Source organism: Anser brachyrhynchus, assembly GCF_964034855.1.
Source record: "Anser brachyrhynchus genome assembly, chromosome: 16".
Classification (NCBI taxonomy): Eukaryota; Metazoa; Chordata; class Aves; order Anseriformes; family Anatidae; genus Anser; species Anser brachyrhynchus.
In genome coordinates this window covers 16169031-16194427 of record NC_137734.1, presented here as the reverse complement: position 1 = coordinate 16194427, position 25397 = coordinate 16169031, and the positions used below count along the sequence as shown (strand labels likewise).

Sequence of the window (25397 nt, the reverse complement as noted above, 5' to 3'; positions counted from 1 at the left end):
GTCTGGCTCGCTCACCAGCTGTGTCTGGAAGTTATCTTCCACACACTCCAGAAACCTCCTAGACTGTTTCCTCTCTGCTGCGTTGTATTTCCAGCAGACATCTGGTAAGTTGAATTCCCCCACAAGAACAAGGGCTATCGATTGCAAGACTTCTCCCAGCTGTTTTTAGAATATTTCATCTGCCTCTTTGGCCTGGTTAGGTGGTCTGTAACAGACACCAACCAGGACATGTGCCTCATTGGCCTTCCCCCTAATTCTTACCCATAAACATTCAACCCTGTCATTGCCGTTATTAATCTCAAGACAATCCAAAGACTCCCTAATGCACAGGGCTGCGCCACCGCCTCTCCTTCCTAGCCTATTACTTCTGAAGAGTTTGTAGCCATCCGTTGCAGCACTCTACTCATGCGAGCTGTCCCACCATGTTTTGGTGATAGCAACTATGTCATAGCCTAGTATGTCTGCTGCACAATGGCTTCCAGCTCCTCCTGGTTGTTGCACGTACTGTGTGCATTGGTGTAGATGCACTTCAGTTGGGTTAGCGATCCTGCCACGTTTTGGGGGGCAGAGAATCCCTAATTCCTGCATGACCATTTCTGGGTACTGGTGATTTCTAACCTGTCAATGTCCCTTGTGCCTTTGGTACCACATGGCTCTCCATCCCATACCTCAACAGGGGCAGCAGACTGATGAACCTTGCTAGCACACTGTCCTTTAACCATTGTCATACCACCCCTAGGCTTGTCTCTGTCAAACCTGGTTTTATCCCTTTCTCCCTTCAAATCTAATTTAAAGTCCTGTCAATGAGCACTGCTAACTCCTGAGCAAAGATCGTTTTTCCCCTTAGAGACAGGTGAACCCCATCCATTGCTGGTGTCTTGTAAAAAGACTCGTGATCAAAGAACCCAAAGCTCTGCTGGTGACACCAGGCTCAGAGCCATTTGGTGGCTCTTCCTGCTCCTCACCTCATCAGTCCCTGCAACTGGAGGGACAGAGAACACACCTGTGCTCCTGACCCCTTAACTAGTTTCCCCAGCACCATAAAGTCTCGGACTTCGTCTTGAAACTTCATCACTGCCTACTTGAAAAAACAGTAACAGGTAATAGTCTGAAGGCTGAAACAGGGCAAGAAGTTTTCTCTTCACATCCCTAATCCAGGCCCCAGGGAGGCAGCAGACTTCCATGTGAAGTGGATCTGGTCTGCATATTGGGCCTTCTGTTCCCTTCAGAAGGGAATCTCCCACGACAATGACCTGTCTCTAAGAAGATGCCCTTCCCCTCCTTACAATCTGAGAAAGTGTCTGCTGGCCTGTGGGAGATCATCATCTGGCCCTTTGCCGCACTCCAAGAGCCCCTGGCCCAGTTCAGCCCTGCTGTGCTACCCATCCAGTGCAGCCAAGCATGACTGCAGGGGATTTCAGACAAGGATAACCTGTGTTAGACCGACTTTGGGTGTTCATCACCCCCATGGACTGTGCCCAAGTGCCATGCCCACCTCTATGCCTTGGTATATTGGGAAGGAAGGGAGTCACTGGGTCAAGAAGGAAAAGCAGAGCTTGGCATTGCTGAATTCTTTGTCCTGAAGGCAGCAGTGGGGATGGAGAGACTGCATTAGGCTGCCACCAGTGTGTGTGCAACTCCCTGTCCTTTTAACTGGTGTGTGTTAATCCAGGCATACCTTGAGTCAGATCCCTTGTCCAGAAAATCCACAGCACAGCTGCCAGGTACCTCACACCAGTGCCAGAGCACCTCACCTCAGCTCAGCTATGGAAGCTGTGTTTATGTTGGTATATTGGATTTATTAGAGATGGAGTGGCTCAGGCAAGGGGGAGAGATGTTAGAAAATTAAGGAAGTATAGCTGCATCAGAGGACCTCACCCATGGCCACTTCATTCCCAAAGTAAGTACACATAAATGAAAGTAGAAACCCAGCAAGGGACCTGAGAAGGCAAGAGTGGTGCTCCACCACCTGCCTGCCACTGGCCCTTTTCCTTTGCTGTCTCATGCAGTTATTCCTACCCCCCTGTGATAAGCTGTGTTGTGCTAGCTCCAACAATGCACTGAGTCAAGCTTAGGGGGAGATACATGAAATAACCGGGGAGTTCCTAAGATGATGCTGGCCTTGTCCCTCCTCTGGTGGGCAGTTACACCTACCAGGAACTGGTTTGTTGGGTGCTCTCTGACTCCTCTCCTTCACACGCAGACAGAGGCAGCATGATGACTCTTGGCTTCTGAATCTTACTATCTGTCCTGTGATCAAACGGCTGCAGGCAGGGCCTTGTGTTAGTCTTTTTGCCGCAGAAGCCTGTAGGCTGCAAGGTGTGGGGCCGAGGCAGGGCACAGGTCCTGGGGGGCTGCAAGTGAGTGCTGTCGTCTTCTTGTGCAGACTGTGAAAGGAGGATTTTCAGAGACCAGGATAGAGAAGCGCATCATTATCACAGGAGATGAAGATGTGGACCAGGACCAGGTAGGAACAGAATACCCTGGCTTTCCCCAGCTGTGGCTGCCCCTGGCTATGTCACTCAATGCTTCTGGTTCTGGCTTGTACATGTTTGGTCCTTCACTCTGAAAACAGAGCCCTGAGGCCCCAAACCTACCAGCTCTGCACAGGCCATAGAAGAGGGCAGTTGTGTACCTCCAGGAGGTACAGTGGTACTCACGGGAAACCCTAGCTCCATCTCAGAAGGAGTGACATCAGTCATCACCCACTTGGCCTGCAAAAGGACAGGATCGTTTGGTTTATACTGAGCAAGAGTTCCCAGACCAGCTCCCATCAGCACCTGTTGCAGAAGTGAAGCAGCAGTACAGATTACGTTTCCAGTTGCCTTTTCTCTGTTGCAATACCCTGCAGTGAGACAGGTTCTCCCTTTCTTTCTTGCAGTCTTGCTATGGGTTGACTCCCTCCAGCTGACTTTGTTTTGCATCTGCCTCCTTGACAGAGGAACGAAAAGTGAAAAACTTATTGACATAAATCCTTCAGGCTGCAGGGTCATTTCCCTCTGACCTAATCCTTTGGGATTTGTTGCTTAAAAAATGAAATTGAAGTTCTAAAGTACTTTAAAGTGATCTTCAGCAGGCTCTAAAATTAATTTTTGGATTTTTTAGAATTATAATAATAAATTTAGTAAAAATACTATTTTAGTTTTTTTTCTAGGGTATTTCTGCAGAGAATTGCTGCTCTTCCTTTGCTTGTGTTTCTGAAGGGAGCCTGGGACATTGTGCATCTCTACAGAAAAGACAGCAAATGAAGGGCAGTGCACAAGGCCTCCCAGTGCTGTACAAACACCTGGTCGGTGATAGGTTCCAGCCCTTTCTGCCAGGCCATTATGTGTAGGTTCAGCTTTGAATCTCTGCATCTGTGCCTGCCTGGAATCCCATTCAGCTCCAGCTGCTTTCTATCTGCTGGTTGAGAGCAATGCTAGTACCAGACTTCATGGAAATGTCAGTGAATACTTTCATCATTCTGATTTTAGGCACTGGCTTTAGCAATCAAAGAGGCAAAACTACAGCATCCTGACATGCTGGTAACCAAAGCTGTGGTATACAGAGAAACAGAACCTTCTCCAGAGGAGAGAGACAAGAAACCTCAGGTAGGTGGAGAAGTTATCAGGTACAGCTTATACCTGCTGTGTAAGAGATGTATGTAATAAAGTGTGTCAGCATGTCCCTTACACCGTATCGTGTGGAATAACGCAGTGGAGTCCTTTGCAGAGGTTCTTCACTGATGCTTGCCTAGGTCTCCATACGATTGCATAGGCAGAGCATGCATTTCCACAGTGCATGGGCTTTGCTCACCTTCCTGCTCAAACAGCCTGGGCACATTTCCACAGCTAGTCATGGTCGCTGTTTGGGACTGACCCCACCAGCTGCAGGTGCTGGTAGCAGTTGTGACACTGGAGTGACACAGGAGGTAGCTTTGTGACACAGGAGTGGCAGCTCTTGGCCAGCAGTTCCAGTATGATGGTGATTGCAGGCATGGCCACATGGCTGTGGTTATAAAGCCAGTGCCACATCACCAGAAGCAACGTTGTATATGTCGCCTTGCTCTCCTGCTCAGCAGAGGGGTCAGAATCATTTGCGTGTAAAGAGGAAGGACCTGCTCATCTCCCTGGGGCAGGGAGTGAGAGAGGTGATACCAATGTGGATAGGCTGAGAAACTTGGCAACAGGTTTTGTAAAGCCATTCCCAAGTATCAGACCGGTATTTGCAAAAGAGTTTTTTTTTAATCCCATCCCTGTTCTCCAGGTTGTCCTTTTAGAACCACGCAGGTGCAGGCAGCAGCACACAAGGTTTGCGTCTCCCCGCAGATACCTCAAAGCAGATACAGCTCCACACAGTTTTCTCCAGGGCAAAACTGGCTTAAGGAGTCCTGCTCCACTCTTACCCCCTTACTCTGACCCCTTTGCTCCGGCATCAGATTGCTACAGCTATTTTGTAGCAAGCTGTACAGCAAGGCCATGGCACCTTTCAACAAACTTCTGTAACAGGGCAGCTAAGGGGCAGAGGAGCATGCTGAAGAAGGGAAGGGGAACTTTTGAAGGTAGCTTCACTACTGAAAAATGTTTGAGGAGCTCAGTTGCGAGCTAGACAGTGCACTTCAAGAGGCCTCTTGGAAATGTGATTTCATGTTTCTTTATTATATGAAGATTTTCAGTTTGGAAGGTCAGAAAAGGCTGTTGCATCTGTCTACTCTTACTTCCTTTAACACAGCACAAATAAGCCTAGACATTTCTGCACCTCTTAGGGAGCCACTCAATTATCATTTAATGGCCTAAAGTAATCAGTGATCCACTGATATCTCCCCCATACAGCAACACCAGCTCAGTGAACTAAGAGGTCCTTCTCATGACCAGACATCCTGGTAAAGAAATGCAAACAGTGTCCCTAAATGTTCGCAAATTTACTGTCCATTGCCCTCATACAAACAGGAAGCCTGTTGTAGTTGAATGAGTCAGGAAGGGAACACCCCATGACCAGTCATTTTCATCTGCCTTGTACAGGAATCTTGACCAACATGTTCTTGGAAGTCAACATCTGTATTCAAACCTGGAGAACAGTGAAGAAGGAGCCTTCATGCTGGATTTGTCAGCAAGACATAGACATCCTGGCTGCAATGTTTATGGCGAGAGACAAAATTTTTAAAAAAGGAATAGCAAATATATTATATATATATATACATACATACACACACACACACATATATATATATATATATAAAAACAGGAAACAAAATGCATCCTTGCACTGCTGCTATATGCTGGAAATGAATAGCAAACAACACCAACAACAAACAAAACCACCCTCTTTGCAGATAAATTGAAGAATTTACTGGATTGGTGATAAAATAAGATCATAAAAACATAATAACAATAATACAGTAAGCCACCATCTTGCATGTTACATTAAAGGATACACAATCATGAGTTCATTTGTTGCACATTAAATGGAAAGGAAAACTGCTTTGCAACAAAGCAAGAAATAAGCAAACTGAAATAAAACAAACACAAGCAGAAGCAAAACCATTCCCCACCTCTGGAAAGAAGAGAGAAAAACATTGAGTTTATTACTTTAGAGTTATTTTCCGATTCGGAAGTTTGATTTCGCCCTTCTCCTCATTCCATGCTGGTTCTTTTGCATCTTTTGGGGTTCTGTTAACTCTTCCCCTTCTCTGTGCACTTGTCCAACCTCTTGTTCTCTGAAGGTATTTAAGAATTGATTTCATTTCAAACAAAACAAATGATATGTATATGGTTTCTCATTTATAAAAATGCAGCCTGTAGGGGTTTCATATGGATGTGCATTTAAGTTATGTATATTATTATATATAACAAGGGGGGAGGGGGGGAACAATACTGAAATAATTCAACAGCACTGGTAAATATGATGACATTTTTAAATTATTACCTATTTGATTGACTGTGGTTGGTGTATTTTGAGACTCTTAGATCACATTGGGACTCTTAGTCCTGCAAGAAGAGAACAGGGAAGGTGTCAGCCGCTGCTGTTTGGAGGGAGGAAGGGGAGAGAGAGAGGTGGGAGAAGTCCTGCTGACTGATCCACGTGACAGAGGAGAGCTGGGTTTCCTGTTGCAGTATGTGGTGTTTGGAAAAGGTTGCTCAGTGGTGAGTTGGAAGGGCAAGGAAGGAGGTTCAGGCTGCTCCTGCAGCCCGAGATCCTCTCCCTGGCTCCCACCCAAAGGCATCAGCGTCAGCTGGGATCAAGGTTGCAGCTGCAGGACTGTGTTCATCGCTTCTCTTCAGCTCATTGAGCTGTGAAGACTTTTGGGTTGTTTTGGATTGATTTGGATTGTTTCTGGATCCCAGTAATGCAGTTACTCAAGATTTGTAGTAGGAAGGGTTGGAGGCAGAGTAGTTGTTTCTGCCCTGCTTTCCTGCTGCCCAGGGTGCGATGGTTAGTGGTGGTGATGGCAGTCTTTCCCTGTCCTTGCCTCCAGGTGCTGCCCAAGGGCAGGCAGTAGAGAGACCACGTTGTCTCCATCACTGCAGTGTCCCAAGTGTACAAGGCTGGATGACAGAGCCTGGTCCTTCTATGTAGGGAGGCGTGTGTCAAGGAGATACCAGTGAAGCTGCCTGCCCCACAACTCACGATGACTCTGCCTTTAGAGACAGGCCTTCTCTATGGCTGCCTTTGGAAGGGGATTATGGGCCAAGCCCAGGGTCTTGTACACTGTGAACCAGGCAGTTAGAGTAGACTTGGAACAAAAATCAGAAAGGAAAGGAAATTAACACATTTCCGTTTTGGGATTATCTCTATCTCCTGTGTAAACAGAAGGGCCCACAGTTCTGCACCATTTTGCCTTTAGTCTCCCATCCTTCACACAGACTGCCCAGAAATAGGTGCATTTAACCGGTTTCTGCAATGGATCTGAGGATGACAGTGAGCAGGGAGAGCCTGAGCCATTAGGATGTTGTGGGCAGACCTCCCTTACCAAATCTTCTGTCCTGGTCTCTGGCAGCCTTGGATCACCAGCTGCTTGCTATTACGTCCTCATGAAGTCTGTTCTCCTTCCGGTGTATAGGTTTCCCCTGCAAGCATTGAAGACTTGAGCACAGGCTACTTGGACAGTGGACAGAGTTGATGGCTGATGCCAGTGCAGTCATGTTCCTGGAGAAGTTGGTTGTGGGGTCTCCCTCAGCTTCTGTCTGAGTACGTTCATCTGCTTGTGACCTGCTGCTTTTAGAGACCAGACCCCAAAACAGAAAGAATTAAGGCAGTTGCAAAGAGGCTAATTTTCTCTCTTTCCTTTTTATATACACACAAGCCAGCTGTCAATAGCAGTCACACTTTCAGAGAGACACACCGGGTGACAGAGGACCAGTTCTCAGTGCCTGCACAGGGCATCTAGCCCTTCTCGCCTATTAGCAATGATCTGCACACCGTGCTGGTTGTTCTTCAGCACACTGTAGTTCATACTCAGAGGAGCCCACGTGGCTTTGCTACCCTTACAAACAACCACAGGCTACTCTGAAGATAGATACCTGCTTTTTTCATCATGTGTACCATTATTAAAATGAAGGTTACTGTTAAAATTAGTGGCCTTACACAGTTAGAATTGATGTGAGTTTGGACTCAGACTAGTTATGTGTGGAGTGAGTGGATCCAGTTCCCTGGCTTCCGCAGCTTGTTTAATGGGGGAGACAATGTTCAAAAAAAAAAAAAAAAAGGGAAAAAAAAAAGAAAAAAAAGGAAAAAAGCTCACTGCTTGTTCACCTGGTGAGGTGCGGGTTTCTGCTGCTCAGCAACAATTGATGCCCCTGTGGGCTTGGCTCTTGCAGCCTGCCCCTCGTGTTGCTGCCATTTTGGATAGCTGATTACCATTTGTTTTCTTCCAGGGGCCTTTCTGTTGAAAGGGATGAGAGACATGAGTGCCTGTTTTTACCTGATCCCATAAATCCATTCCAAACCTGGCCTGCAATTGCATGAGTAATATTAACAGTAACAATAACAATAAATATTTATTTTTATTTGAAAAGCACCTTACCAACCAACTGCAGTGCTCTGTTGTTCCTTCACTAACTCCCCTTTTCTCTTCCCTTGTTCTTCTTCTCCCCCCTTCAGTCATACTCCTTTTCAGTGCTCGGTGGTGTATGCGTGTGTGCTCACTGTTCTTGTATTCAATAAAAGTGAAATAAATGTGTTTGATGCTAAACCAGTTTGTGGCCTCATTGGACTCTTTCCCACCAAGAGGATGGACAAATTGGGGGAAGTGGGCATGTCCAACCAGGTTTTCTGCACATTAAAACACTGGACTCTCTCCTGTCTATAGTGAAGGCGCCAGTTTGGGTATTGCTGTCTAATGGGGAGGTGAAAGAAAGCCAGGTGTTCTTTATAGCTTATCCCTCAGCTCTGGCATGTGGTGTGTTTGTATGATGCAGTGAAGAAGGCTAGTGGTTGTGAAGGTGTTCAAAACACAGGGAGGAGGGGGCTGCGCTTGTCTTTGAGGAGCTTCCGCTGTCCCGGGAGGTGATGATGCTGTCTGGGTGTCTGTCCCGGGCTCTCGGTCTGTCTGTCCCCCCACGGGGCTCTGGGTGTGCAGCTGGGGGTGACTGCCAGCTTCGGGGCTGGATAAGCGACAGGCTCTCCTGGGGAGGGGGACGCGACTTTGGGTCGAAACGAGGCAACTGCTGGCCTCGGACCGGGCGGCAGGCTCGGGGCGTCTCTAGGAGCCGCGGGGAGGAGCAGGGGTGCGGGGGGCCACAGGAGAAGGCTGCTGGCCGGCAGGCGTGGCGCCCGCGGGGAGGCCTGCAGCAGCGTGGGACCGTGGGCGGGAGGAGGATCCTCGCCCGGGGCGTCGGGGCTTCGAGAACCCTTGAGGCACCCCTACGAGGTGCGGGGAGCCCCACAGAGCCTTTGGGGCCCGAGCGGGGGGCAGGAGCAGCGGGGAAGGCGGCCGCGCCCGGAACGGCCGTGCCGCGGCGTGGGGCTGCCCGGGCGCTTTCGGGGAAGGACCGGGCGGGGAGGAGCGGGGCAGGGCCGCCTTTCTCTGCGGCGCCGCCCGGCTGTGGCGGTCGCGGCCTGCCGAGCAAAGCCGAGCCGTGCCCCGCCGTGCCCCGCTCCGCCCGCGGCCGGGCCATGGCGGGGCCGCAGCTGGACGCCGAGCTGGCCAAGCGGCTCTTCTTCGAGGGCGCCACCGTCGTCGTGCTGGGCGTGCCCGAGGGCACCGAGTTCGGCATCGACTACAACAGCTGGGCCGTGGGCCCCCGGTTCCGCGGCGTCAAGATGATCCCCCCGGGCGTCCATTTCCTCCACTACAGCGCGGCCAGGGGCGCCGGCAGCCGGGAGACGGGGCCGCGGGCGGGCTTCTTCCTGAGCCTGCAGCGCCGGGAGGTGCGGGTGCTGCGCTGGGACGCCGGCAGCGAGGCGGTGGACCTGGCGCCCCCGGCCCCGGGGGAGGCCGAAGCCCTCAGGGAGAACCTGCAGGAGATGGACAGGTTCCTCGGGCCCTACCCTTACGAGACCCTGAAGAAATGGATTTCCCTCAGCAGCTTCATCAGCGAGCCGGTGATGAGGAAGCTGCAGCCGGAGAGCGGGCAGATCACCGCCTTCTCCGAAGTGCTCCCGGTTGCGGCAGGGAAGCGCCCCGAGGACCGCGCGGGGCAGAACCGGCCCCCGTACGACACGGGGTGCAAGAGCTATGCCGAGGGCATGGCACGGCTTCCCGAGATGAAGCCGAGGGCTGGCACCGAGATCCGATTCACGGAGCTGCCGAAGCAGATGTACCCCGATGGAGCTACTCCAGAGGAGATAACCAGGCACAGCATGGACCTTAGCTACGCTCTAGAAAAAGTGATTGACCAGCGATATGCCAGCCGGCCTCAGGATTTGCTCGGTGAGTACAGAGTATCCCGCTTAGGCACTTACAAAAAATGAAGTCATCTCAATGTAAAAATGAGAGCCCCAGCACGAAGCCTTAAGTTGTTGCATGGACCTTGTTCACGTGTGCCCTTTTAACTGTGTGACTGCGCGGGATGGAGGAGGTTTGGGGGGGCTGCAGTCTCTGCAGGGCCTGTACTATCAGCAATGGTACCGGGGTGTGAGTGCTCGCATTCATAGTGTCTGTAGCTGCTGATTGCCACGTTTGCTTCTCTTGCTCCTGGGTGCTGCACTAATACATTTAGAGCCTGGATTGCCTCCCATTAAGTCAAAAGCATCCACCGCAGCTGGCTGTGGTTGGGGGGCACTGCAGATCCCCCCCGGCAAGCAGGCACAGCATGCTGCTGCTGGTGCGCGGGTACCAGCCTGGCAATTTGACTATGAAATGATTTGAGGACAGAGCCAGCAGGGTCCTGGGAGCATTGAACAGGGCTGAACATTGCAGTTCTCAGATTCTTGTCCCCTTCCTGGTGGTGCGCTGGTATCGGTTCACCAACAGGCACCAGCAGGGAGGCACGTGGTGCACCTGTACTGGAGCTGCGCCTCCTGGTCACAGCGCTGTAATTACTGGCTAGCCTTCTCTGACAGCTTGTGATACAAATAAATGTCAAGTCTGTGGCAGTCCCGGGGGTGCGTTCAGTGGCAGCATGGACAAAGGACATGAGACAGAGCGTCAGGATTGCTGAGCTTTGGAGTAAGCCTTTGTTTTTCCCTTCATCCATCTTTTCTATATTAGTGTTATATAGTTCATTCTTTATCAAAATTGTTGTAGACAGATTACATCAGAGCTGATTACATCATCATATGTTAAGTTTCCCAGAGCCCTGGGAAATGGAGACACCATTTTTCTGGCTGATGCTAGGCATCCAGTGAGACCATGTCCTGGCTCTTAATTCAATGATCGAAAAATATCCATTAATGCACGGCTCACCTCTTCCAGTATTCCAGCACCCTTCTGCTCAGAGGCATTTGCACTCCTGTATGGCTTTAGAAACCCAGGCGCAGGAGGAACAAATGCTCGCAGAGTACCAGCCGTGTCTGTTTTTATAATCATGTATCCTGAGTGGTCTTAAGAACATGGACGACACTGGAAGTCCTAAGGTAGCTCTGTACTCTGATTCCCAGCAAAGTCACTCTCCATAGACGATCATTTGAGTTACAACGAGCTCTGCACAGTTATGCTAAAGCTGAAGAGCAGAGCATTAGGAAATAGCATTTGGAGTATCGATTGCTGTTAGCAGAATCGCTTGGTGGGCAGAATGTTGTTTATATGCAGAAGTTAAACCCAGCATCTGTGCAGTCATTTACAAAGCTTTTAAGGGGACGTGTACTTTGGATATGCTTTAACTTATGTAGGTTTTATTTTGTTTTCCTCGATATGTGCAGCTGAGTTGCAGTTTGCTTTTATCTGCTTCCTGATTGGGAACGTATATGATGCATTTGAACACTGGAAAAGACTCTTAAATATTCTGTGCCGTTCTGAAGTTGCCGTTGGAAAGTATCAAGACCTTTACACCAATCTCATCTTTGTGCTGTATCACCAGCTCAATGAAATCCCATCTGATTTTTTTGTGGACATCGTCTCCCAGGACAACTTTTTAACCAGCACCTTACAGGTACGTCTGTGACTATCCCTTGAAAAATGGGAGCGGGAGGAGAGGGCTTACAGGACATCAGAGCAAATTCAGGGAGAAGCTTCCAGAGGAAGTAAGCTGCCGGTGAGCTCCGTCAAAGATAGGGAACGTGTGTTCTCTAAGGACACCTATGTTTTCTTTTACTTTTTCCCTGTTTTATTTACACAGAAATGCCACTTGCTTGTCATCCCCGAGCTTGATCTGATGATGAGTTTAAAGTATTGATCTTTTGCCTAGAAGAGTTTAATGTATTATCAATTTGAGTTAGTCCACATGCACAGAGGCCAGAAAAGTGAGGCAGTGAGGTGAAAGGCAAATGAAGATAGCTACAACACAGACTGGGGACTGTGTCTGTTTTGTTGTTTTCCTTGCAAATAATGCTGGAAGTCACCTGGTACATTAGCACAGTTTTAGAGTTCTGGAGCGGCTCATCTAATACAACTGGATTGTACCAGCATACTTTTTCTAAAAATGATTCGAGCTTTTAGCTGCATTAAGCTGAACAACTGTGAGAGAGGCTGAGCAAGTGCAAGGTGATGTCTGTTGATATTTTTTAATGTATTTATTTTTTAGATTTTCTTCCCCCAAATACCATTCATTTAAAGAAAAGGAAAGAAAAAAAAGTGTAGCATAAAAGACTGATGATGATAATTTTTGGTCAGCTTGAATGGTATGCTTAGCATGCAGATAAGTTGAAGTTAAAACTTATTGAGCTTAGGGCATTGATAGTATTTAAGAGGCCTTGCCATTCCTGCTAGCCTTATACAAAGGTGAAGGTTTCCTAGAATCAAATTCTTATTCATAGGAAATCTATGGTTAGTCCAAAATATAGAAATACTCTGCTATACTGAGGTGGGCCTGAGCAAACCTATAAACCAGCAGCAGTAAAGCCACTTAACTTCCACTCACTTTAACCGTGCGAACAGATCAGCAAATAGACAGAAATTTTATATCTAAGAAAAACTTAGATTTTAAAAAAAAAAAAGCCATAACCAAATACACTGGTAAAACTCAGCAATAGAAACTTAATCCCAGCAGGAACCAGTAGTAAGTTATGTTAGAGATGCTTGTGGCAAATTGGTATTGCATTCTCCTTTCTCAGGGAATGGCTTCTTTTCTCTAGCTGTAACTCCAAGATCCTGCTGTACATTTTGGGGGGTGGGGGGGAGGAATAGGTGTTAGTTTTTAACTTGCTGGGTAAAGTGATATGGAAGCATCGCTTTAATCAAGTGACTGACTTCACTTGACCCCACTAGAATTTTTAAGAATTCAGATTTACAAAATTCTTGTGTGTGTGTTTTTTTCCTATTTTATTTTATTTTTGTTGGTGTTTTTTTTCCATCCCGTTACAGCACTGGAAAATCTGCCTCTATTTGCAGCATACTCACCGAGCAACGCTTAGCCCTGTGAAGTTACAGCAGTAGAAGGAATGTGTCAACCAGCCATTCTTTCCATCTGATGGAAATTTTGGAAACATTCTGTCTTGCTGGTTCTCTTTCCTTTTTGGGCACCTGAGTATTGCATGCCCTGCGATTTCATCCGTCTTTGCTTTTTATGTAAGCTGATGCCCTTAGCGTGGCTGTGTTGGCTTCAGTGATCACCATTAATCCCTAGCAGGAGTCACCACACTCTTAGTAATGAAAAAGAAATTTGCCTTACGGTTGAACTGAGCCTCTTCTTGCTAAGAGTCCTCTGCGTCCCTGCTCCTGTGGGATTTCACGGATGTGCTGAAACAGTGCCAGGGACTTGTGTTACCCATTCTCTTGGTGTGCACAGTCATCAGCGTTAACAGCCTTACCTGGATGTGGGCAGGTGGATGGAAGTGCCAAATGGGAGAGGCTGGGGGGTGTTATCTGTGTGTTCAGCTTTGAGTGCAGCGATTTTATCTTTAGAGTTTGATCTAAAGCAGGAAGAGTGCAGAATAACCTCCATTGAGTATTGCAACCCTGACAGTGTTCAAAGAAAGAAAGATTGATGAAATAAGTAGTTTAATGTGCAATTCGTTGAGGAGAAGTGGGAGGTATAATCTTTTAATCTTTTTTGTCGTAGCGGTCTTTCTGTGTAAGGGAGCTGTGTTACCACGAGTTAGTTTTACACTACAACAATCAGGGAATGGGCAAATGATCATAAGCAAAGCAACAAACTTTGCCGTTCATTGTCAGTGTTTTATGCAGCTGTCAGTGGGTCTCTTCCAAGTAAGAATTTGTTTTTTTCCCCAAGCAGTTTTTCCTTCAGTTCCATTGTGCGATGAAATTTTTCTTTGACTTTGAAATATAAATTTCTTCCTATGGAAATGAACTCTGGACCACACGTTCGGTGTAGGATCAGAAGTGGGCTGATGTGAGATGGGATTTCGGGCTAAATGCCCTGTTTAATCATACACAGGTACTTTAACTCGTAAAATGCCAACAGAAGGCTGTGAATTTATGAAAAGTTTATAGATTTGTGCGTGTTTGAATGGTGGAGAGGAGCCACCCTCAAAGGTTATTCCAGATTTCAGTGCCCTGTGCTGAAATGTATAGCTGTGCTTGGAATAACTGGACTTTTTCAAGAGAGCTCCCATTCCTTTCTTACCTTCAAGGCATTTTGTTGCATTTCCTCTATGTTTCCTAAGGTGTTGATTATACAATATTGCAGAAATATGCGGGGAGATCTCGTGGTCCATCCAACCGTGAAAAAAATGGGTATAATTACCTGTTGGCCTTGTTGATTCATGCTGTAAAATTGCATATGTGGCAGATAAAAATTCAGTCTCTTTTTTTTTTTTACCCTCCTGCTCTGCCAGAGGGGTTTTTTTGCTCACAGTTAAGCATATTTCAGAATTCTGCAATACATATTTAATAACACATATATACGTTTGCTTGAAACAAAGTTTCAGTTTCCTCAGTGCAAATATTTCTAAGGCTAACTGAGTGGAATACAAGCAGAACGTCTGTCTGTCTTGGCTGTGGGATGAGAGACAAAGTGCAGGGTTTGCACTTAGGTTGCCCCAAAGCTGGTTTCCAGGATGTCTGATCCTTTTCCAGTGGACCTAACTTTAAACTTTACCTGGTACACACTGTTGATGATGCACAGTTTGTGCCACAGCTGAGTTCTTACTGACATTTACTCTGTTCTTTCAGGTGTTTTTTTCCTACACATGCAACGCTGCCGTTGAAAGGACCCTGAGGAAAAAGGCTGAAAAATTCAAGGCTCACCTAACGAAGAAATTTAAGTGGGACTTTGAGGCAGAGCCTGATGACTGTGCTCCTGTAGTGGTAGAATTTCCTGAGGGTGTGCAGGTGGACTAAGCAAATCACCCACTTAAAAACAGCTTTTTTAAAGAACTTTTTCTCTACACCCTCTTTAACTTTTCCAGCTTCCTAAAGTCTGTTTCTGCAGCTAATTCCTCTTTATGCTGTAGAAACAGATGTAGAAAACACGGAAGGAGGAAGGATTCGTCACCTCATGAGAAGATCAGAGTTACTGGAGCTGTTTGAATATAGTCGTATGGATGCTTTGGACACTTTGTTTCTGTTTTCTAGCTCTTCTGCAGCAACTTCTCATTCTGTACTGAACCAACTTCTAGATCCTTGGTCTCTTCTGTCCTCCTGGACCGGAGGTCACACCCAATTCAGACAGAAACTGCATTTAACGCTTGGAGCCTTTACCGATCCTGTTTGATGTCTCAGGAGTGAGGAGTGGATGCCCACAGTAGGTCATCACAGCTTTTTGCAGCCTGAGCCCAAACTGTGAATGGAGAACTTCTGCTTTTCTAGGCTTGAATTACAGGAATATAACCTGAACTGTTTCAAAACTGTTGGAGACTTATGCTGCTTACTGTGATTTGTTCCCCTGTTGTGGTGGAGGACTCAAAGCCACAGCAGAATTCAGGCCCATTTTATACCACTTTTATACCGCTAATACTGAGATAGATTTTCTTCTAATTCTGTTGAAGCTTTTGTATTTACTGCAGATGCTCTGTTTAGCATCAAAGAATGTTAACAAAGAATGTTAAAAGTTTGATAATTAGAAATATAATGACTGGACAATAGTCACACAGGTTGGAACAGAGGAGAGCCAGTTTGAGATAAAAGGTCAGACTTTCACGTGAACTGGACACTTCTGCTTTGTTGTGAACAGAAATCTCAAGTGCTTTCACAGGTGCCCAAGGTAGGCTGTAAGAAAATTCTGTGGGGCTCATTCAGAGCTGCACAAGGATTTAGTCTTGTAACTTGCTTGTTACTTTCTTAGCTGTTAGACTCCTTCAGGTATTTGTATGCATGTCTAACAAGATAACATGCTTGTTAGTCTGTAACATTTAAAATAAATTTTACTCTCTTGGCCTTGCCTACAGAAAACATCTGTACAAATTTTTTATGAGTTATTTAGCCCAAGCTTTTAGTATTATGACACTGGCCTGTCCCTCGCATTGGGATGTCCAGTGTCCCCAGAAGTAGCATCACAACGGTATCCGTGGCATCAAAGGACAACTCATAGTGTAATGGTACATGGCATGATGCAGAGATGTTCTGGGAAGGGGGTATGTGGTGGTATAATCAGGAACTTACCACAGGAATCAGCTGTCAGAAGCCTTCGTGTGCTGCTTCATTACCATTTCCTCACTTTCCTCGTGGGCTTCAAACTCCATTACTCTGTTGTCTTTATTTATCCATTTTAAATAGACTCAGTATTGACCGAAGGCTCTTAGGGGAGGTTACTCCGATTTGGTGAGTGTTTTGTTCTTAAATCTTTCTTTACATGCTTTTTTGTCCTTGAGATCTTGTATACTGTATGACTGTGCTCTTCTCCTGCCTTGCTCTTTGTTTGCTTATATCCACAGGGAGTACTGTCTTCGCAGTTGCCATTTGGACAAATAATTTGTAAGGAGTGTTCCCAGATTTGATGAAAGATGCCTTTCAGTTTGTTGGCTCTTTGCACCAACCTGATGACTGGTTCTGTTGCTTTGGAGCAGAACAGCGGTTACTGATGCAAGGAAGCAGCAAAGGTAGCATGGAGCCCGGGGGCCTTCCTGTGGGGAAGGGAACCAGGAGGATTAGCGCTCTGGTTTTCCTGGCTCAAAACCAGCCTGTCCCAGCAGTCTCAGTGACTCTCAGCAGGCTGTCCTGGCAGTGCTCCCACTCGTTTGATGGATAGGTTACTCTGAGCGTGTCTTAGGCAATTAATTATCGGTTTTTGTTTTTGAGACTTAACAAAATATGTAAGAGCCAGATTCCTATAATGAACTACACTGTTAGCGACCAAGAACAGAAAATGTAATTGTCCTTCCATTGTGCTTTTTTTTTATTTTTTTCTTTTTGCAAGGTTGTAATAGGGAGAGGTAATATCTTTAATTAGACCCACAAAGCAGGTGGGGAAGAAATAGGCCTTTGGGGACACTGTTGTTAGATGTGGAACAGAAGCAGTGAACGTTCAGCTAAATACAGGTTGAGGTCAGGTGCTCAGAATTCACCTCTGTTATGTGAATCAGTTGCATACGTGAGGGGAAGAGGGAAGCTGGCACATACAAAGCAACATATGTTGGTTGTTGGCAAGGGGAGGGGGGTCGTAAATCTGGGAGGGGAAAGAGGAAGGCTGTTATTCTTGTCGAAGTCAGCAGGAAGGAGGATATAAAAGGAAAGTTGTAACGTGTAGTGGAAGAAATATTTTCTTGCCTTTATATAGCCTGAGGTGATCTGTTGCTATGATAACGCTACCCCTTCTTTCCAGCTAAGACAGATATAATAATCTGGAAGCAAAAGAGAGATTTGTGTGTGTGTGTGTGTAAATATACATTACTGCAAGCTAATGAAGTGTAAGAGGTGATGTCTGCAACACTGAGTCAGCAACGAATTAGGGTCAGGCTGAGCAGCTTCTGGTGCATTGTGAAATAGCACTGATGTGTGAGGTATGTTGGCTTTCTGTTTATGTGGAGAGTTGTCCAGCTGCCAGAGTTGTGCAAATGAGGCAAACTGGTATTGTTTCAGTCCTGTGACTTGTGCTTGCACTGCAAATTGTCTTGAAGCTTGGACTCTGCCCAGTACTGGGCGAGGCTAATCACTTACGGATCTACAATGGCATGAGCTGACCACTGGATACCCTGAAGATGCACTGCAGACCACGTCTACAATGCAAAGCTCACTGTGATTACACTCAACCCTGAGAGCCACCATTCTATTTTTTTTCACTTTACTCATAGGCTCAGCAACGTTAGCCAAACCAGAGTTTTGAGACTCGGTGATATTTGTTCTGTTTGTGATGGCCTCTGTTCTCCTGCACCACACTGAAGAGAGTTGCTCCTGTTTCATCGACCCTGCAAATTCAAAGATGTGAAATGATCTAGCTGGGGCTGGAGAAAGCTGCCCTCCCATCCCAGTGCTGTGGCACATCCTTATTTCATTGGGAAAAGGAATGGCCCAACCTGCCCTGCCAGTTACTGCTGCTTCCTTTGCCATTTGACCTCCATCTTTCCCGCTGTCAAAAAGGCAGATGGACCATTTCCATCTGTTTTCAGGTGGGCTGCTGCTGATGACTTCATTGTGTCACCAGTGAACATCCACAGTGTAGTTTCGCAGTTTAAGTTGTTTTCACATGGGAACTATCTCACCAGTGTTTTAGCTCCTGTGACAGCAATGCTTGCAGACCTCGAACAGCACCAAGGCCATACAGTGTTAACGGTGTGCAGACAGGTAGAGGCGTTTTTGTCTTCTCAGTGCAAACTGAAGATGAAACTGAGCAGATGCAGAAGCTGTAGAAAGCGATCACTGACACTGCATAGCTTGTTAGTACTGTGTTTTTAACAATCTTAAGTGAGCTTAGGGTTGTTTATTATTTGAAACAGCAACTCTTCCTCAGTCCTTTTTATACTGCTTAATGGTGAGTTGAATTTTTAGTTCTTTTCTGAATGGTCTCTTATGCTAACTCAAGCTTTTCTGTGTATGTCTTATTTCGGTTAAAATCTTTTCTGTTTTTATTAGGCTATTCTATTGTTTGTAAGTGTTGTACCCTTATTTTTCTAATCCAAAAATAACAAACGATAGATACCCATTTGTCATTTGTGCCTCTAGCAATTAGGAGGAGAGAGAGATTTTTGTGTATCTTGACATACATCACCTTTGTTTGGAGCAACGTTTATTTCTGCTACTGCTCAGGTGCACCTTTGACAGCTGGACAAAGAAAATGTCAGCTGCTGTTGATGGAGCTGTTGGCACTGAGCTTCTGGAATATGGAAAGAGATGAAACAGAATGTCTTGATCCTTTCCTCTGAAAAAGGAAATAACCTTCCCCTGATACCGCTGTGCTTTGTCCAGCAAAGCTATGGCAGTGGTTTATTCTGCAGCCCTGTTACTATAAAAGGGATGTGCTGTGAATGGCCATTCCTTCACGATGTGGTCAGCTACTTCATAGCTATTTCTGCTCCCCCTCAGAGAATGTACACCTCCCGTCTTCACTGCGTGCAGGCTGCTGAGCAGACTGGGAGCCTGTCCCACTGAGGTAAGTGTTGTACAGGCCACAGAGTGGAGCTGAAGTACAGCTGGGAGGATGCTCCAACCAGCGTGGCCGAGCCTGTAATTAATGCAGAGGAGTCATTGACTCTGCGGGGGCCACTTTAAGAGAGCATAAATGAGCTGCCAGGCAGCCTTACTACAAATAAATAAACTAAGTCTAAATGGGTTAATCAATAGGAGGAAAAATCCATATACACAGACTTTCAGAGCCACTGTTTTGGATTCATTGGGTGTGCTTCATCTGGCTCCGAGGGCTTTGCAATTTCAGGAGGAACATGCTGCTGTCAGGGCGCAGCAGTTGGTGCAGAAGTGGGTCGTGCAGCTGTAGCACTGGGGCAAGGTCCAGACCTTGCAGGCCTCCAGCAGAGCTTGGCTTACGCTCCCAGCAGCGCTGGTCAGCTGCAGTTTGGAGGGCCCCAGGGGTTTAAGCGAGAAGGCTGTGCTAGACTCGCGGCATGTTGGTAAGCCCCTGCCATGCCTCAACTTTGGGCAGGGAAGAAGTGAGGTGGAGAAAGAATCACACAAGGGTTAATTGTTCGTCTCAGGCCCATTTGTAGGGATGTGACAGCTGTGCTGGTGGCCTGGCTGGCCATTCCCATGTCCTGCACCTCCTCCAGCAAACGGGATGTGGATCTGAAGTGCAGAGAAACTTCCCAAATTTCACATCTCCAGAGCCTTAACACTTGAATTTTTTCCCCATCTGCTTGTGAGCCTGCAGCTCAGTCACAGTGGTACGGGTGCCCTGCAACACTACCCTGCCTAGAGAGAGGCACTAGTTAGCAGGAGCACTCTGCCCCACACCGGCAGTGTCCCTTTGTTCATTTGCTTCTTGCCAGGGTTCCTCATCTTGTAAAAGTCACGTCTCTTCCCACCATAGCCATTAAAAATAATTCAGTAAATCTAATGGGACTTGCGAAGGATGGGTGGTGAAAAATGGGGGCAGTCGGAAGGGAGTGGGTGGGTGTGAGGGGGGGTGCCCCAGGCCTCCTGGGGAGCGGAGGAAGAGGAGCTGCAGCTGGAGATGCTGAAAGCCTCTGTGCTGGGCTGGAGGTGAGGGACAGCCTTTGCCTGGGGCACGTGCAGGACTTGCCAGAACGGGAGGTGGTGTTATCCTGGGCTGCAGTTTTCATCACTTCCTTTCAAAGCTGTATCTAGCAACATCCGATTTATTTAGGAAGCTGAGGTTTATTTTAAAAGCAAAAGTTGCTATTCCTTCCCAGCCCTTGTCACTATGGCTGAATTCTTAAGGATGAGAAGACAGCAAAAAAGTAATTACCATGATTTTTATAAAGCAAGTTTAAACCCTAATACAGATGACAAACTTCAAATTTAAAGGTATTCATAAAAAAAAAAAAAAAAAAAAGGAAATGGTCATTTGTTTTTAGATTCAAGACTCCCTGATTTCTGTCTACTTGAGGAGCAGCTTTACGGGTGAGAAAGAGCAGGTGGAATCCAGAAAGGCTTTGTCCGGGAGGAGCTGCAGTCTCACAGGAGTCTGCTGTGGTCTGGAAATGAAGGACGTGGAGGATGTTGCTATCAAAAAAGCGAAGTTTGGAGAAGACGTTCCCTCTCAGCATTGAAGTGTAGGCACTGTTTTGTCCTTGCTTTGGAGGTATTGAATGTTGTATGAAATCCTGTGATAAAAGAGCTGCTTCTTCTGCCTGAACGCAGAATTTAGTATTCTTCAGGAATCACGGAACAAGTGCACTTGAGCAAGCAGAGAGATGATGGTGTTTGTTCAGAAAGGATCTCCAAGGAAAATGGATTTCCTTGAGAATCTGACCGGTTTAATCCTTTTTTGATTTTGCTTTTTTTGGGGGGCGGGGGGCTTTTCGTTGGTTGGGTGGTGGTGGTGGTGGTTGTTTTTAAAGATGCTATCTTTGTTTAGATGGAGTTCTGTTAATTGTTTTTGGGAGTCTGTGTTGGGCATCCCAAGCTTACAGAACAACAGTTTTCAGTGAAAGTGAAGGACCTCTGACTGTCTCCATCTTCACAGGTTTGGCACTGGATATTGCAATTCCTGCACGCGTGCTATATGAACAATTTTATTTGGCCAGTCCATCCTTGTGGTTTAGGCACTCAGCAGCTCTGGGTGCTCACATAGCTAGCTAGAGACCATCCTGCTCCGGCCAGTCCAAGGAATTGGTTGTACTGGGAGTTCTTCCACGGAGTGCTCCCGATCACTGGGTGCTGGTGACATATTCTGTGTTTGTGCTGGGCTTCCTGCCATGAAGGCGACGCTCGTGCTGGTGCTGAGGCCTTGCGTTCACATGCTCATCTGGAAGGGGCGGCCTGCTCGTGGAGCCTGCTCGCAGGAGCAACAAACCAGACTTTGCACCAGGCTGTTCTGGGACACCCCGCACTTTGGGGACAGTTGTTCCTTCAAAGCAGAGGCTGACTGTTCCCAGGCACAGGAAGGTGAATTATTCGTTGAATAGGGTTTTCTCAAGGACTTTAAGCATTTACAATGATGTATTTACGTTAATGATTACACCCAGTGCTGCTTGTTGTTCTTTCTCTGTGGGAGCCCTTGTGCCCTGGAGGCTACAGCGCGCTGCTGGTCCCACAGGGGCTGGGAGCTGGCTCCCCCCGAGGGGGTCCCGCTGTGGGGCAGGGCCGCTGGCAGGGCACCCCTGCTGAGGCCCCGAGGGGCAGGGCAGTGGGGAGAGGTGGGGAGGACAGTCCCAGCTATGGTCTCTGGTGAGCTCAGCAGTTCAGCCGATCGGAGGGGAGTCCCGAGGCCTCGCTGACATTGGGGGGGCTCAGCTGGCAAGGGACCTGAGCCCAGGGGTACACCAAAGGGGGCAAGGAGGGCCCTGGTCCCACTGCCCTTTGATGCCCGTGGGCCTGCGAGCAGCAGGGACGGACTGGTGGCCATCACATCACTGGGGAGGGGAGACGACACAGGGCTGGGTGCCCTGTGGAACACGTCCTGTTTTTGCTAAGTGCGGTCCCTTGTCTGATGTTATTCTTGTTTGTTGTTTTTTTTTTGTTGTTGTTTAAAAAAAAAAAAAAAACAAAAAACAGCCACTTTAGAATTTAGAAAACATCACTTGAGAATCTGCTGATCATTACTGTGAGCCTTACAAACTGGTGAGAGACCTTCTGCATGCAATCCAGCAGGGACCTGTTAAGCACATCATCCAGCGGTGGTGTGTGACCCCTTGGGGCCTCTTGTGGCTTCATTTCATTAGCAGGGGATCACCAGGGAGGGCTGTGCGTGTGTAGTGTTGCCAGAAGTTCACACTGCCTAAGTGTGTTCATTTAACGGGCTTACTTTCTTAACGAGACCAATAACCAGCGTGATCTAATGTTTGTTTGGGGGCTCTTGTGCCCTTTATTCCTCAGCAGAAGCAGACAGGTCAAGAGTCCTCCACATTAGCAAGATGTTCCACCTTCCTTTTTATCCACCATTCCCTGCAAAGATTCTTTAACACTCACAAAGAAAATATTATCTTTGATTTACATTTTTTTTCACCTCTTCCTTTGCTTCTTCAGTGACAAAGCACTTATCTGTGCTTCAAAAGGCTGGCCAACTTCTCTTGCCATGTCAGGGGTCCCAGTCCAATTCTAACACGACTGACTCCTTCTGCCTCTCCTGTGCTGCAGTACTGAAAGGAAACTGCAGTTTTTGTCTTCAACCAGCTATAAACCTTTTTTTTTTTTCCATGTTCATCTCAGGTCACTACTCAGTAAATCTCAGGTCACTACTCAGCATCTTTTGGCTGGCTCTGCCTGTGCCACTGCGCAGGTTCCCCAGGCGCTGACTGAGCAGCCTGTGCAGCACACAGTTATGGAGGTGCAGATGCTTGCAGAGCACAGCTGCCAGCCCAAGTTACCTCTGGACCTTACCCTGGCTACTGCAGATGCCTCTCAAAACCTTCTCTCTCCCTCTTGTTGCATGGTGGGTGAGCTCAAACCTGCGTTGTGTCGGCTCTTGCAGTGAAGGATGGAGGTGCTATAGAGAGGCATGCCTGGGATGAGACCTGTGGCTCTGCAAGAGCTCAGCATCTGCAGCCAGCCCTCTATTCTCTGAACACACACTGAACGCACTGGTGAGCACCTGTGCAAGGGGGTCTGGGGGGAGCTGCCACCCGTGGGGGACCCGTGCTGGAGCAGTTTGCTCCTGGGGGATGGACCCTGTGGTACGGAGCCGTGTGGGAGCAGTTCTGGAAGAGCTGCTGCCTGTGGTCAGCCCCTGCAGGCTCAGTTCGGGAAGGACGGCATCCCGTGGGAGGGACCCCATGGGGAGCAGGGGCAGCGAGTGACCGAGAAGGAGCAGCAACTGAAGAAGTGCTGCTGACTGACTGCAGCCCCCATTCCCCATTCCTCTGCAACACTCAGGGGAGAGGAGGTGAAAGAGGGTGGGTGGTGGGAAGGTGTTTATAGTTTGCATTGAGTTCTTGCTGCTCTAGTCTGTTATCAGTAGGCAATAAATTATATTAATCTCATTTATTGCTGAGTCTGTTTTGCCTGTAATTGGTGAGTGATCTCCCCATCCTTATCTTAACCCGTGAGCTTTTTCATCTTATTTCCTCCCCCTGTCCTTTTGAGGAGAAGTGAGAGAGCAGCCTGGTGGTGCTTAGCTACCCCTTGGTGTTAAACCACCACAGGTGCAGCAATCCTTCCCTGTGTCCTGGTGGTTGAATCACCCTTTTGCTGGGTAGCAATTTCCCCGGGGCCAGCAGTGCTTCCACCCCTGGACTTGTTCCCCCCATGGTGATTCTCCATGCAGCTGGCAAGTGCTAGTGTATTGGTAATGAAAGCTTCAAGAAATATTCTCTCTGTATTCTTATGAGCAAGAGGAACTAGTGTGGAGGACAACAGGAGCTTGCTGCTGAGGTTACTGAGGCTTTGCAGCAGCTGCAGTGCCTGGCCTGAAGGGAAGTAACCGGGATCAGAATAACTCACTGTAGCTAGAGGCAAGAGGGCTGGTCCTGCCTTTCTCCAAACTGCTCTGACCTCGGATTGTGGGTCTGTTCCATCCATGGATGACAGCCAGTGACCCCCAGCTTTGTTTCTTCTCTCTGCGTGTTCCCTCTCTCACAGATTTTTCTCTTTGGGCAGATATTTTCTCCCAGGCAAGTGACAAGCTGCTCACAAGAAGGTCAGACGCAGGGAGCCACACATCTCATTAGCACTGACGGCAGAGCCCAGCTGCTCTGTGCACAGGCGCCCCGTGTCACCTGAATGCTGGCCCAGCATTGTCACTGGAGCACTGCTCCCCCGACCCTCCCTGTGCAGGAGGGTGCAGGGGTCCCGCATTGCCAGACTCAGAGCTTCACATGGCCAATGTGGGGCTTCGGTCTTTCCCTGAAATGAAGCCTGTGCCACGTGTTCAGCGACCGCCAGGTGCTGCAGCTACGGGGCTGGTGTTCGGGGTGATGTGGGTGGGAAGGGGCAGTGTGGATGGCTGTCACCAGATGTCTCTGTCTCTTTGGGGACCTTCCGGAAGGCTCACACCCTAGCTGCAGGAGATGGCCATTTCTGTGTCAGTTCCTTTCACTTGACCTGGACCTGGAATCTCGCTCTGAGAAGAAGAAAGCTGGCTGTGTTTTACAGCCTTTCTCTTTGACCAGTGTGTTTTCCCTCTGGTTATAGATGTCTCTGGACTGTCTCCTGCAGACCTGTGCTGGGCTAAGTGCTGTACACCTGCAGATGTTATCCACCCGTCTGGGGCTGGCAGGCTGCAGCTGAGGAGAGGGCTCTGGCACCGTATGCATGGCTGTGCAGGCTGTAGTAACAGTCTTGCTGAATCTTTATACCTCAGCACCAAACGAACAGGCCTAAATTGATGTAGGAAGGCAGAGATGAAGATGCTGTTGAGCATCCTTGTGCTGGCACATCTGCTGGTGGCTGGTACAGCAGCTCCCTTTGGTAAAACCCAAGGTTCTCTGTGCTCCTCTGATTGGCATGGCACAGGCTGCTGAGGAGGACGGGTTTGTGCATGGCTTTGTACAGCCCACAGGCAGAACCTGCAACATCCCTGGCCATGAAAGAGAGTACATCCTGGCTTTGTACATCCGGTTCTCAGGCAGCCAAAGGCCCTCCTCTAGCCTGAGCCTGGATGGGAGCAGAGGTTCAAGGTGCAGAGATGGCATTAAGCATTAATTAAGCAATTAATTAATTAATTAATTAATTAAGCAATGCTTTCTCCAGAGCTGTGGCTTGCAGAGAAGGGCAAGGAATGCTCTTGCCCTGAATAAGGTTTCCAGCAAACCACCTACTGGCAGTCCCTGTCAGGGTGTTTGGCATTGTTTCCCTGGGGAATTTCTGCCTTTGCCTGGCACCAAGAGAAACCTTGAGAGAGGTTTGGCTCTCATGGAAGTTGACAGCTTCAAAGGGAGAGTTACATGCTCTGAGGAAATGGCTCTTGTAGTGA

The 25397-nt window shown here is 47.8% G+C and overlaps 2 protein-coding genes across 22 annotated transcripts in view; both read left to right on the top strand.

The window, feature by feature from the left end:
- The window catches only part of EPB41L1 (erythrocyte membrane protein band 4.1 like 1), an 80319-nt gene extending 72145 nt beyond the window's left edge, over window positions 1-8174 (top strand). For 16 of the 19 annotated variants that reach the window (XM_080558850.1, XM_080558857.1, XM_080558854.1 and 13 more), the window contains 3 exons: window positions 2387-2467; window positions 3474-3590; window positions 7040-8174. In XM_080558850.1, the coding sequence (XP_080414976.1) occupies window positions 2387-2467; window positions 3474-3590; window positions 7040-7099 (258 nt within the window). In that variant the 3' untranslated portion in view covers window positions 7100-8174. Of the gene's footprint in view, window positions 1-2386; window positions 2468-3473; window positions 3591-5000 lie in introns of all 19 variants that reach the window. The other 3 variants (XM_080558856.1, XM_080558842.1, XM_080558848.1) reach the window with 1 other exon arrangement.
- Window positions 8175-8698: 524 nt separating this feature from the next.
- On the top strand, window positions 8699-15868 carry AAR2 (AAR2 splicing factor). 3 transcript variants are annotated; one of them, XM_080558862.1, is made up of 3 exons: window positions 8699-9850; window positions 11251-11510; window positions 12881-15868. In XM_080558862.1, the coding sequence occupies exons 1-3, from the start codon at window positions 9094-9096 to the stop codon at window positions 12950-12952; spliced, it is 1089 nt and encodes a 362-aa protein (XP_080414988.1). In that variant the 5' UTR covers window positions 8699-9093; the 3' UTR covers window positions 12953-15868. The 3 variants fall into 3 exon arrangements, with proteins under 3 accessions (XP_080414988.1, XP_080414986.1, XP_080414987.1); XM_080558860.1 differs by having other exon boundaries at window positions 8723-9850; window positions 14651-15868; XM_080558861.1 differs by having other exon boundaries at window positions 8739-9850; window positions 11281-11510; window positions 14651-15868.
- The last annotated feature ends 9529 nt before the right edge of the window (window positions 15869-25397 follow it).